Source organism: Tenrec ecaudatus, chromosome 6, assembly GCF_050624435.1.
Source record: "Tenrec ecaudatus isolate mTenEca1 chromosome 6, mTenEca1.hap1, whole genome shotgun sequence".
Taxonomy (NCBI): domain Eukaryota; kingdom Metazoa; phylum Chordata; class Mammalia; order Afrosoricida; family Tenrecidae; genus Tenrec; species Tenrec ecaudatus.
The window spans coordinates 83,283,406-83,296,467 of record NC_134535.1 but is presented as its reverse complement, the minus strand read 5'-3'; the positions used below and the strand labels follow the sequence as shown (position 1 = coordinate 83,296,467).

The 13,062-nt window shown below is 39.4% G+C and overlaps 1 protein-coding gene across 5 annotated transcripts in view; it reads left to right on the top strand.

The window, feature by feature from the left end:
* ATF1 (activating transcription factor 1) overlaps positions 1 to 12,041 on the top strand; it is a 55,880-nt gene extending 43,839 nt beyond the window's left edge. For all 5 annotated transcript variants that reach the window (XM_075551687.1, XM_075551689.1, XM_075551686.1 and 2 more), the window contains 3 exons: positions 470 to 652; positions 740 to 899; positions 10,522 to 12,041. In XM_075551687.1, coding sequence (XP_075407802.1) covers positions 470 to 652; positions 740 to 899; positions 10,522 to 10,666 — 488 coding nt within the window. In that variant the 3' untranslated portion in view covers positions 10,667 to 12,041. The remainder of the gene's footprint in view (positions 1 to 469; positions 653 to 739; positions 900 to 10,521) is intronic.
* Positions 12,042 to 13,062: the final 1,021 nt, after the last annotated feature.

Genomic DNA, 13,062 nt, shown 5'->3' with positions numbered 1-13,062 from the left:
GCTTACCACGAGAGAACAAAGCCAACACAGAGTATGAAAAAGACTTTTCAGTACATAAAGTTTCAGTTGAGTTTTTCCCATAACCACTTGTTTACGTAGCAAAAGTGTTCTTAAGTAGGATGTTAATATTTGCCCTTAAAGGTTAGCCGCTGGGAGCCCTTTGGGGGATTACCATGGCAATGTTAGCCCGAAGTGCTCCATGGAGCCAAAGTGTGCTCATTTTAACCAGATTGCATATCCAGACTATAGAATGTTACCAAGATTTACTTATTTTGCATATTTTAGAGTGCTTCAAAAAGTCATGGAGCAATTCCATCCTTTTTACTCCATTTTTTGAAGCACTTTGTATTTCACTGAAAGTAGACAGTGGTTATCAAGTTGCGCTGCACTCAGCTTATTTAACAAATAGTGTGTGTCTGTAGTTGTGTGTTCTTTGGTCTTACGAGAATCTTTTCTCTCTTTGGTTTAGTTGCTATTGCCCCAAATGGAGCCTTACAGTTAGCCAGCCCAGGCACAGAGGGTGTACAGGGGCTTCAGACATTGACCATGACAAATTCCGGCAGCAGTCAGCAAGGTACAACAATTCTCCAGTACGCACAGACCTCTGATGGACAGCAGATACTTGTGCCCAGCAACCAGGTGGTTGTACAGAGTAAGTATGAGGACATGTCAGCAGACAGTGCCCCGTAGTACTTTGAAAAACGTTTACCAAGTTACCCACTCTCTTTTGACCACATAGCTGCTTCAGGAGACATGCAGACATACCAGATCCGTACCACCCCGTCCGCTGCTTCTCTGCCCCAAACTGTGGTCATGACTTCTCCTGTGACGCTTACATCGCAGACAGCTAAGACAGATGACCCCCAACTGAAAAGAGAAATAAGGCTGATGAAAAACAGGTAGGTAGTACACTGCCATTTCACTTCACCTCTGGAGTATCACAGAATGGATAGTGTTTCTGCAGATCTCAAAACATAACCTGATGTTAATTGGAAATGTATGTTAAAAACGTCTATATCTGCTTTGTTGTCCTGAATGTTAGATTATGTCCTGTTCATTTTTGATCGGTCATTGAGTCCCTGTGTTCAGTTTTATTTATTAGGTCCTGTGAAATTTTGAACAAAGTTTTCAAGCAGAAGATATTTTATCTTTCTTGAGATGGCAGTTTAAAAAAAGTACATAGAAAAGAAGTGGGATGATTTAGTGGTATTCTAGAGCAAGAGATATCATTGCTAATATTAGATAAATCTTGGGCACAAACAAAGAGTACCAGAAGGATATTTAACTTGTGTTTTGTCGACTATATGATGTCATTTGACTATATAGATTAAAATAACGTATAGAGAACATTACGGAGAATGACGGTTCTGGACACTTAAATGTCGTCATAGGCGGTCGTCTAACAGAACAAGGAGATGCTGTGTGGTTTAGGATTGTGTCAACGATGAACTCAAGACTCTAGGTCATAAATAATATCAAACTGAGCACAGGGACTCAATGATCCATCAAAAATGAAAAGGTCGTAATCTAACATTCATTAAATAAAGCAGATATAAGACTCTACTTTGTTTTTAATAGCCTCATTTATGAACTCAAACATACCAGTGATCAAGAAGATGGCACAGACCAGACAACGTTTCGTTGTGTTACACACAAAGATGCCATCACTGGGCACCAACTTGATGTCCACTAACAACACTGTATAATACCGATCATGTTGCCAGCCTTCTAGGGCTCCCAGAGAGCCTGTCGCTGTTGAAGCCAACGAGACCAGGTGGAACAGAAACTCCTAAGTTAATGTGCTGTCTCCAAACTGCTTCAAAATTCAGTTAAAATCAAGCAAGTTATATACCTTAAGCTATGTGATAAGAAACAGGCTTTATAATAGTCCCAGGAATAATTGACAGGTTTTATAAAGAGCAGAGGATTTTCAAGCAAAGGACTAAAGGGAGCAAGGTTCACAGGAAAATAGTTGCTTTTCCCCTATGGGATTATCAGAACATCAGTTGACATCTTCATGTTTCCAAGATCGATACCTCCTAAAGCTTCTGGCTCCATCACTTTGTCTAAATAGCCCTGCTTCCTCTTTCTTGAGTTATAGCATCCTTGAGTAATTAACAGGTTTTGCAACAAGCCCAGGCTTTGAATAATTAACAGCTCTAAAGGGAGGGAATGTTTTAAAATAGGGGAGGGGGTTGGTACATCCTGGGTCCCTTTTAACAAACTAATTCTCAACAGATCAAATCCAAAACGGTGCTACATATCTGGTATTTGATTAAAAGCAGGCTAACTCACTCAGCCCTTCTTGTCAATAACAGGCAGGAACACAGAAGTGCTCTCAAAAATATACTTTGATCATGAAAGTACTGCATGGACTTAAACCACATAAACGTTTATTTTCCTCTTGAATATATTTTAAATATTGCTACTATAAAAATGTTATGTGGGCATATTACTTCCTCTCATTTTTCACTGTCACCACCAACAGCCTGAGGCAGAGGTCAGACTTACCTCCTCTTCAATCTTTTTGTGAATTACGATAGCCAGCCAGCATTCTCTGCTTCCCTATAGACTCTTCCAGTCATTTGAAAGGATGGTTTGAATTTCTCATTTAAGGAGGTCATACTGTCAGAAATATTTTTGGAAAGATAAGTTTATTTTTACCATTTTATTGGGAGGCTCATACAGCTCATCACAATCCATACATGCATCCATTGTGTCAAGCACATTTGTACATTTGTTGCCATCATCATTCTCAAAACATTTGCTTTCTTCTTGAGCCCTTGGTATCAGCTCCTCATATTTCCCCTCACTCCCCGCTCTCCCCTCTCTCATTAACCCTTGATAATTTATAAATTATTATTTTGTCATAATCTTACACTGTCCGATGTCTCCCTTCACCCACTTTTCTGTTGTCCATCCCCCAGGGAGGAGGTTATATGTAGATCCTTGTAATCGAGCCCCCCCCACTCTACCCCACCCTCCCCGTATCGCCACTCTCACCACTGGTCCTAAAGGGATCATCTGTCCTGGATTCCCTGTGTTTCCAGTTCCTATCTGTACCAGTGTACATGCTCTTGTCTAGCTGGATTTGTAAGGTAGATTTGGAATCATGAGAGTGGTGAGGAGGAAGCATTTAAGAACTAGAGGAAAATTGTGTGTTTCATCGTTGCTACACTGCACCCTGACTGGCTCGTCTCCTCCCCACAACCCTTCCATAAGGGGATGTCCAGTTGCCTACAGGTGAGCTTTGGGTCTCTACTCCCCACTCCCCCTCATTCACAATGATACGATTTTTTTGTTCTTTGATGCCTGACACCTTTTCATCACACAGGCTGGTGTGCTTCGTTGCTTCCGAGCTAGATGGCTGCTTGTTTACCTTCAAGCCTTTTTAAGACTCCAGATGCTGTCTCTTTTGATAGCCGGCACCATCAGCTTTCTTCACTACATTTGTTCATGCACCATTTGTCTTCAGTAATCATATTGGGGAGGTGAACATCATGGAATGCCGATTTAATAGAACGAAGTGTTCTTGCATTGAGGGAGTACGTGAGTGGAAACCCAGTGTCCATCTGCAACCTGGAAAGAGAAGTCTTTTTGAGTAATTTTTAGCAGGAGTCTTGGGTTTCCTAGGTACACAATCACATCATTAGCAAAATCAATTCGTTTACTATTTATATAGATTATTTCATTTTACTGCATTATCTGGCATCTCTAAAATAACAGAGACCCCTTGCTTTGTTGCCAAACTCATTTGCAGTGATGATTGCTGTCAGCTTTCAGTAAAGAAACATTTTATCCTGAAGTAATTAAATGTGTATACCTGGTCTTTTTATGGTAGTTTTTATTTTTCTAGAAAATCATCCCATTTACTAACTTGGAGTGGATCGGTAAACAAAATCCTTTTGCCGTTTGGGAATCAGTTGTATCTAAGGCTAGTTGCCCTTTTTTGCTTCTAATATGGCTTACCTGGTGCTTCATTTTTCTTAAAACATACTGTATTGCATGGCACCCATTGTTTTCATTTTCTCAAGCAACAGCATGTCTCTCATGCTAGATCCACAGACTTGGAGATTAGTGTTACAGGGAAGTTAGAGAAGTCTGTTGCTTGTAGAGGGAAGCAAGACCAGGAGGAGAGTACATTGTGAAGCAGTTCCTGCATAGCCCTGGGGTATGGTCAATTCTTAATAATCAGGGACAGTTTTGGTGTACCTAAGGGATAGTGATAGAGTGGGGAGCTTGGCCAGACACGACTGTGCAGGAGGCTGAGAGATACCATTTGTGATGGCCTAGCTCCACAGTGTCCCAGTCTCAACATGGGTATACTGAGTTCCAGTAAACGCAGGTTCAAAAAAGTCACAGAATGCCAAGGAATTAGGCCTCCATGATGGTATGTACCCTTCCCTTACATGATCTCACAAAACCCTTTTGAGGTATAGATGATATTATTTCCATTTTTTGAGATGAAGACAAAGGCATTGAGAAGTTAAGTTGTGTGCCCAACGTTGCACCTCTTAGTAAGTGACAGAAGTAAGATGTAAACTCAGGGATCCAGGCTTCAGAGGCCAAGTTCATCGTTCACATTACTTTTCCTTTCAGGAGCAGGAGTCAGAAATAGCAAACACCAGAACTAGTTTTGTAAAGTGTTCAAAAATATGTGGAGAAAGGGCAAGAAGTATGTTGTCTATGTGTAAAGAAAAAAAGGATATTAAAAATATCAAAGGTCAAGAGACTATTTTTAAAAGGATCAACATTTTTAAAATATAAATTTTTTTTAAAAAGGATCAAAATTGGAAAGGAATAGATATAACTGTTAAAATTACCAAAGGTGGTTTAAATTTGCTAAGAATATCCAAGAAAATCAATTCTAAAGTGTTAGAAAGATTTGAAAGAAAACAGACTATTGTTTTTAACATTATTCTAGAATTTCTTGCCAGAAGAGTAAAAACAGAAAACGAAAGAACAATTAAAAAGGTCAAAATAAAAGGAACAGAACTATTATTATTTTTACAGCATGAAACAAATTTTTATTTTTTTCAGGTTTATATGAAGCTTGATGTCAACTTTAAATTTTTGTGAATCTTTTCATCACGAATTACATGAAGGTTTATATTAATAGATCTATTTTCCCTTAAATTCACACATATTTTGTTACCTGTCATTGATTACAATCCCACAACGTAATATCTCCTATCCTGTTTCCTCATTGTATTTCCCACCTCCTGTTCCTCTTTGCTAACCCTACTGAGCTTTGGGCTAGGGCAAATGTTGCTCTTGTGATCACATGTGGTTAGTGTAAGATGTGTATCACCTCCCTCCCGTATGTCATGGTTCCCCTTATAGACTCCTCTGTTGTTTAGCGGAATTGAGCCGTGGGATTGAATTCATTTCTAGACCTGACGGGTGATGAGGGGCCACAGTTTTGTGGGTTCCACTAGGCTCTATTTGACTAGTAATACTAGTTTTATTTTTTTAATGATTTTGAATTTTTTTTCATATTATCCGGGACCTTCTAATGTGACTCTCTCCAGAGGACTTGGTGGTGGTGGCCAGACACCATCTAGTTCTTCTGACCTCAGGATTGTGGAGTCCAATACTTGAAAGGACCATGAGTTTGTTGGACTAATTATTTCCATGCATGTTCAGTTTTCTTCCTTCTTTCCTCTGGACAGGGAGAGACCAAAGAAACCCCCTAATGGATCAACAGTAAAATTTGGTCAAATGATTTTTAGAAAGATACCTTAATGTTATCAATAATAAAATATCTGAGAATGGAGGTAGCAAAAGATATGTAAGACCTTTTGGGAAAATATTATGGAATGTTTTGAAAGACTTAAGGAAGCTTTAATTAGATAGATGGAGAAATAAATTCTGTTTATGAATACGGAAACTCAGTATGAGAAAGATGGAAGTTTCCCTACCTACTCATAAATTCAGCGCCGTGCCAATAAAAACCCAAAACGTTGTTCCAGGAATGACAAGATGATGCTGAAATTCGAAGAACAAGGGACCAAGAACCGCCAAAATAATCCAGAGTAAGAATAAAGTGAAGGGATAGGTGGTTTCTTTTAGTCATGATAATTGAAATAGTGTGATATTGGCATTGAGATAAACAAATTGACCAATGAGATAGAAATAGCCTAGAAATCCACAACTTGAGACAGATGTGACAGATTATGGGAAAAGAATTCTTCAACAAATGGTTCTAGGATCACTGGTTATTTACATGTGAAAACAAAATTTACCCCCTCACATCATACACAATAATCTCACTTGGATTAAAGACTTAAGTGAGGTGGGGGTGGGGGAGAAGAAGACTTATGTAAGAAAATGGAATTTTAAAACATTTAGAAGAAAATAAATAACCTCATGACCTCAGGTATTGGGAACAATTTTTTAAAATCATTTTATTGGAGGCTCGTACAACTCTTAGCACAATCCATACATGCATCCATTGTGTCAAGCACATTTGTACATTCATTGCCCTCATCATTCTCAAAACATTTGCTTTCTGCTTGAGCCCTTGGTTTTAGCTCCTCATTTCTCCCATCCCTCTCTGCTCTCCCCTCCCTCATGAACCCTTGACAATTTAAAAATTATTATTTTGTCATATCTTACCCATTCCCTTCACCTACTTTTCTGCTGTCCATTCCCCAGGGAGGAGGTTATATGTAGATCCCTGTAATCAGTTCCCCCTCTCTACCCCACCCTCCCAGTATCGCCACTCTCACCACTGGTTCTGAAGGGATCATCTGTCCTGGATTTCCTGTGCTTCCATTTCCTATCTGTACCAGTGTACATCCTCTGATATAGCCAGTGAACAATTTCTTAAACAATATAAAAACATTAACATAAAAGGAAGTATCCATGAATGTAATTTCATTAAAATGAACGATTCCTGTCCATGAAAAGAGACCTTGAGTAGTAAAAATATAGACCAGAAACCTCTAGAACAGCAATTCTCAACCTGTGAGGTCAAACGACCCTTTCACAGGGGTCGCCTGATTCATAACAGTAGCAAAATTTTACATCTGAAGTAGCAACGAAGATAATTATATGGTTGGGGTGGTCCACGAGGAACTGTATGAAAGGGTCACAGCACAAGGAAGGTTGAGAACCACTGCTCTAGAAGATACTATTGGAAATAACCAGTATCAAAAAAGTTGGCAAAAGCTATAAATAGGAACAAAGAAGTGGCTCATAATCATAATTAGCTTATTAGTAATCAAAGGACTCCAAATTAATACCACATTATGATATTACTTATAGTCACTCAATTGAGGCAAAAACAAATGTGACCATCAGTTGGCAAGGCTTTGGTCCCTTGGGGAAATAGCATACTAATGAGAGCATAAACTGGAACAGGTCCTTTGGGAATTAATAAGGTCTCAACACAGCTGGCCTGCTGTATGAGCTGTTCCTCAGCTATGTTACTCGGTGTTCAACTCTGGGAGACTGGGGCAAATAACATTCCTAATGTTCAGAGTAGTAAAAAGCAGGGAAGCTCAATATCCACTGAAAACAGAATTGATAGGAGGGAATAATGTTCATTTATAGTGACTAACTTTCTAGGGCAGTTGCAGGAGAAAGGTGAAGCTACCTGCTCCTGTAAAGGTTTACAGCGTTGGAAACCCATATAGAGTTTCCTAACCACCAGAAACTTATTCTCTCTCAGTTCTCAAGTCTAGCAGTACAAAGCCAGGCTCTCCGGAGGGTGGTGTTTTCTCTGAAGGCTCTAGGGGAGGTGATCACTGCAGAGAGTATACCTCCACTCTCTACCTCTGCCTTCATGTCTCAGCCTTCTCTCTGTTTCTGCGTGTTTCTCTCCCCTCTCTCTCAGACAGACACTGTTCATACTGGAGTAGGCCCCACGCTACTACAGCATGACCTCCTGTTAACTGATGGTATGTACAGAGATCCTATTTAAAAGCAAGGTGGCATTCCCAGGCTCCCCTAATCAGGACTTCAGCCTATCTTCTGGGGGTTATCCATAATAGCAATGATGGAGTGAACGATCACTTAAACATAAATAGATTTTAGAAAACTTAACTGAAGGGAAAAACACCAGAATACATAAAGTATGGTATTTTTATTAGACTGTAAGCATGCTGAGTGTTGTATAAGTTAGGGACTTAATGTACTAAAAGGAGAAAGATTGTCATATAAGAACCTACATAGCAGCTGATATGAAAAATGGCCCGAGAATGGGTAAACAAATATCATACAATAACCAATGCTCATCTGTACAATTGGACATCCCCTGACAGAGGGGTCACAGGGAAGAGATGAGCCAGTCAGGGTGCAGTATAGCACCGATGAAACACACACCTTTCCTCTAGATCTTTGGTGCTTCCTTCCCCTCACTATCATGACCTCAGCTCTACCTTACAAATTGGATTAGATCAGAGCATGCGCACTGCTACAGATAAGAGTCCACAACACAGGGAATCCAGGATAGATGGGACCCCTCAGGGCCAACAATGAGAGTAGAGATACCAGGAGGGTTAGGGAAGGGTTGGGGGCGGGGGAAAGGGGGAGTCAATCACAAGGATTGATCTATAACCCCCTCCCAGGGGGACGAACAACAAAAAATGGGTGAGGGGTGATGGAGGATGATGTAACATATGAAAATAATCTATAACTTATCAAGGGTTAGGGAGGGCGGGCAGGGAATGGAGGAGGAAGAAAATGGGAAGACTGCTTTGAAAATGATGATGGCAGCATATGTGCAAATGTGCTTGACACACTGGATGAATGTATGGATTGTGATACGAGATGTAAGTCCCTGGTAAAAGTATTTAATAAAAAGTTTTTAGAAATCACAATAAGTATGGTCAACAATTATAAAGGAACCAGCTACCTTGTAGCATCCTCAGAAGATGCTGGGTTAGAGGCTGGGTCTTGCTTGGGAGAAGCTGAGCTGTGGTGATGGAAAGCTGAGCTGTGGTGATGTTGCCTGAGGAGGGGACTCTGGCAGTGGGAGGGTTCTATGTGTGTCTGTCACCTACATTCACCAAACTCTGATCCCACACTCATTATCTTTTTAAAAGAATTGTTATTAAAAGATCATTTTATTGGGGACTCTTGCAACTCATCACAATCCATACATTGATTGTATCAGGCATGTTTGTACATATCTTGCCCTTGCTTTTCTCTGGATATGTACTTACTATTGAGCCCCTGGCATCAACTCCTGTTTCCCCACCCGTCTCCCCCGCACTCTCATAACCCCTTGATAGATCACAAATTATTATTTTCATCTCTCACACCAACCACTGTCTCCCTTCCCCCATGTTTTTTGTTGTTCTTCCCCTGGAGAGGGGTGGGTGGTCATGTTCTCCTTTTCTCCCTTCCTCTCCCCTCCCCCTCTTCCCCTACCCTTCTGGTCTCGCTATTCCCACTCCTGTTCCTGGACTCCATGTGTCGTGAGCCCCCATCTTTTATCTGTACCTGTGTACATGCTCTGGTCTAGTCTGAATTGAGAAGCAGCACTGGGGTCATGATAGTTGGGGGTGAGGAAGCCTCAAGGAACCAGAGGAATAGTGTGTATTTCCTTGATGTTTTACTGCACTCTGGTTGACTCATCCCTTCCCTGTGTCCTCTCTTGGGGGGGATTCTTCTATTGTCTACAGATGGGCTTCAGATTTCTGTTCCAACCCCCCTCATTTTCAACAATATGTTTTTGTTTGTTTGTTTGTTATGTGTCTTCTGATGCCTATTACCCAGTCCCAGTGACTTCTTATGATCGCACCAGTGGTGTGCTTCTTTCATGTGGACTTGTTGCTTCTCGGCTGAATGACTGCTTGTTTAACTTCAAGCCTTTAAGACCCCAGGCACTATATCTTTTAATAGCTGGTCACCATCCGCTTTCTTCACCACATTTGCTTATGCACCCATTTTGTCTTCAGCAATTGTCTGGAGGGTGAACATCTCAGACTGCCGATTTGTTAGAACAAAGTGTTCTTGTATTGAGGGAAGGTAAGAGCAGAGGCCCAAAGTCTGTCCTCTACCTCAGCATATTACCATATAAATATATGCACATAGGCCAATACTTCTATTTTTGTGGATTAATGTTATTTACGTATATATACAACTATGCTTATACCGCTATCCATTGCTTTTCTTCCTAGGTTCTGCCTCTGTTTCCTTTTACCTTCCTCTTGCCCCACCATCACTTTCCCCCTATTTCTGCCTCTGGGTACTTCCTCTTAGCTAGTTTGCTGTTGCTCCAACACCCTACCCCCACCCCCACCCCCACCCCCTAATCCCTATCTCCTGTTGACTCTGATTCCCTAGTTATCCCCTGTCCACGGCCCTGCCTGCTGACTGCCCCTCCCCCCTCCGTTCCCCAGGACTGCTTCGAGCTGCTGCCACACTCATTCTCTTGAGTATTTCACTGACTGTCGATTATGTACCTCAGTTGTTTTTAATGAGGATTACTGAGTGGATTTACTGTGTAAAGAACGTGACATTTCTCTCACATTTGTGTTTTGTTTTTTTCCTTTCTCTATGTCTATGTAGGGAAGCAGCTCGAGAGTGTCGTAGGAAGAAGAAAGAATATGTGAAATGCCTGGAAAATCGAGTGGCTGTTCTGGAAAATCAGAATAAAACTCTCATAGAAGAGTTAAAAACTTTGAAGGATCTTTATGCAAATAAGAGTGTTTGACTCTTAAAATATTTTTGTGGACTTGTCTAAAAATTAGGTGGATTTCTTTTCATTTTGATGGAGTTTTGTAAGTCAAAAGGTCAAAAATGAAGCTTTTTATTTAGGCTTTTGCAACTCAGAGATCACTCTCTTCTACAAGAAATCTGGTAACATCGGATAAAGGGGAAAACATGACCTCCAGGAGGCTACTGGCACAACTGGAAGCTTTGTAAAAATTAAACATAACTAAAGATGTGGAAAGTTCTGAGCTTCAACAGTATGAATTGTCTAAATTAACAATAGAAATTTTCAAATGGCAGATAAAATGAAAATTGGGTGAATTGGATTTTTTAAAACATAAATTTACCCTCAATGTTTGCATTTTCTACTGTTTCTTGGTATTTGACTTTTCGGTAGAATGTGTATATGTTCTTATTTCTGCCAGTAAGTTCCAAATGACAAATGTCAATGAAAAATTAATGCATATGTAAATCCATCAATGCTTTCTGATCATGTGTTCTGATCTAGTTCTATTGTCAAGCCTTTTAAATGGGTCGTTAAAGTTTCTTGAACATGAGAGTGTTTTTGAGGGTAATTATTTTTGAGGCCTTGTCCTAAAAGGCACGTAAGGTACATAAATGGAGTTGTGATTTTATGAAATTTTTATTAGAATGGAAAGAGAGATATTTAAAAGTTTGATACTTTTCACTATTTAAAAGCCTGATACTTTCAAATAGTTTGTTTTTGGTTACTCTGGGAATGGTGATTTTCTACAAATCTATAATAAATTGTGTTTTGATTCTATATTCTGTATGCAGTTGAGTATACATTACATATTCTGTTGTGCTTCAATAGAATGGGATGTTTACAGGCCCTTAAAATGTTGTTAGAGGATTTTTAAAAAACCCTCTGAACATGCTTACCAAAGTTTTCCAAGAGCGTTTCATAACAAATTTAATGTGGAATTATCAGAGTCTAAAATTAGTGCAGTTATTAATGCAATTTTGTGTTAGAGACTCTTTTGTACTGTAGTGAATGGTACCTTTATAAAAGTGACTGCCAATATATTTTTATAGCTAATCTTTATAAATTCTAATGCTGACTTTTAATGATTATTTTAAATGTTTATATAGTTGGTTTAGTAAAAAACAAATATTTTGCAACTCAAAATACCATTTTTATATTATGGAAAGTAAGGTTTTCGGATCGGCTACTATTTGAATTGTACGCTTGGTATGCAGGTTCCCTCATGTTCAGCCACGCGGCCAGCGCCCCGCGTGTAGCTCCTGTGTCCCAGTTTGTACACACACTCTGCGCCGTGCGGCACGCAACTGCTCCTTATCCCCTGTGTTTCCCACTGTCTTCTATGAAATTAAAGGACATTTGATAAAATTAAGTTTTCTGAATATAAAATTCAATACTTGATATCTGAATGACAAGCTTGCTGATTTCACAGTGCAGTTTTAGTTCTAAATGAAGGTGAGTCTACAGTTCTGGCTTATGCAATGTATTTTTTACAGTCTATTTTTAAAACATGTTTTGATTTGATTCTTTTTGAAAAATGTATTTTCTTCCCTGCAAGGGTTTAGGACATGTTAAGGAACTAGTATAAAGAGATCGGATCACAGGTGATGAGTCTGTGTTCTCTTGATAAAAGCTTTCATGAAAGGGATCTATTAAAATGGAACTGTTCACTGGGCAGCAGTTTATGAAGAGAAAAGGCTTGGTCGCTGGTAAAATTACTTGTCTCATTGTACGTGAAAAGCCGGAATTTCAGATTAGCGACCCAGTAAGCCTTAAGACTGTGAGTTTATATCTATCCATCTGATCTAATCTGTGAGGTTTTTAGGTGAAGTAAAACAAGTTCTACAAGATAATGTATCAGGCAAATGTTATATGTGGCTGCATTGGACACGCACGGACGTTTGCCGACTCCACTCCAGACATCTGCTAGCTTGGCCAATAGTGATATGGAAAAGGCATATTTATGAAAATTTGATATAGTCTGTGAACATATTTATAGCATATAAAATATCCCTGTAAAAAAAATATATCCCTGTAATTTTATTGAGTAGAACATGAGATGGGCCTTTGTTAGAACTGTGCTATATGTGACTGCTTCCAGTGCTTCAACTCATTGAAATGTTTCATTTAGTATCCCATCAATTCCTGCAGACGATTGTTTTGTGAATACCTTCAGAGCAGGCTTGGACTTTTTTCAACAGATTTTTATGGGTATATAATATGCTTAATTAAGACCATATTCATAAGACTATACCTTGCTTATGAAAAATCAACCATTATTAATTCACCCAAACACTCAGTACATTCTTGATCATATGCTACTCGAAATGGTTGACTGTCAACAAATAGTTTCTGATACAGTGACTATTCCTTTCATCCTTTTAAATTTATTT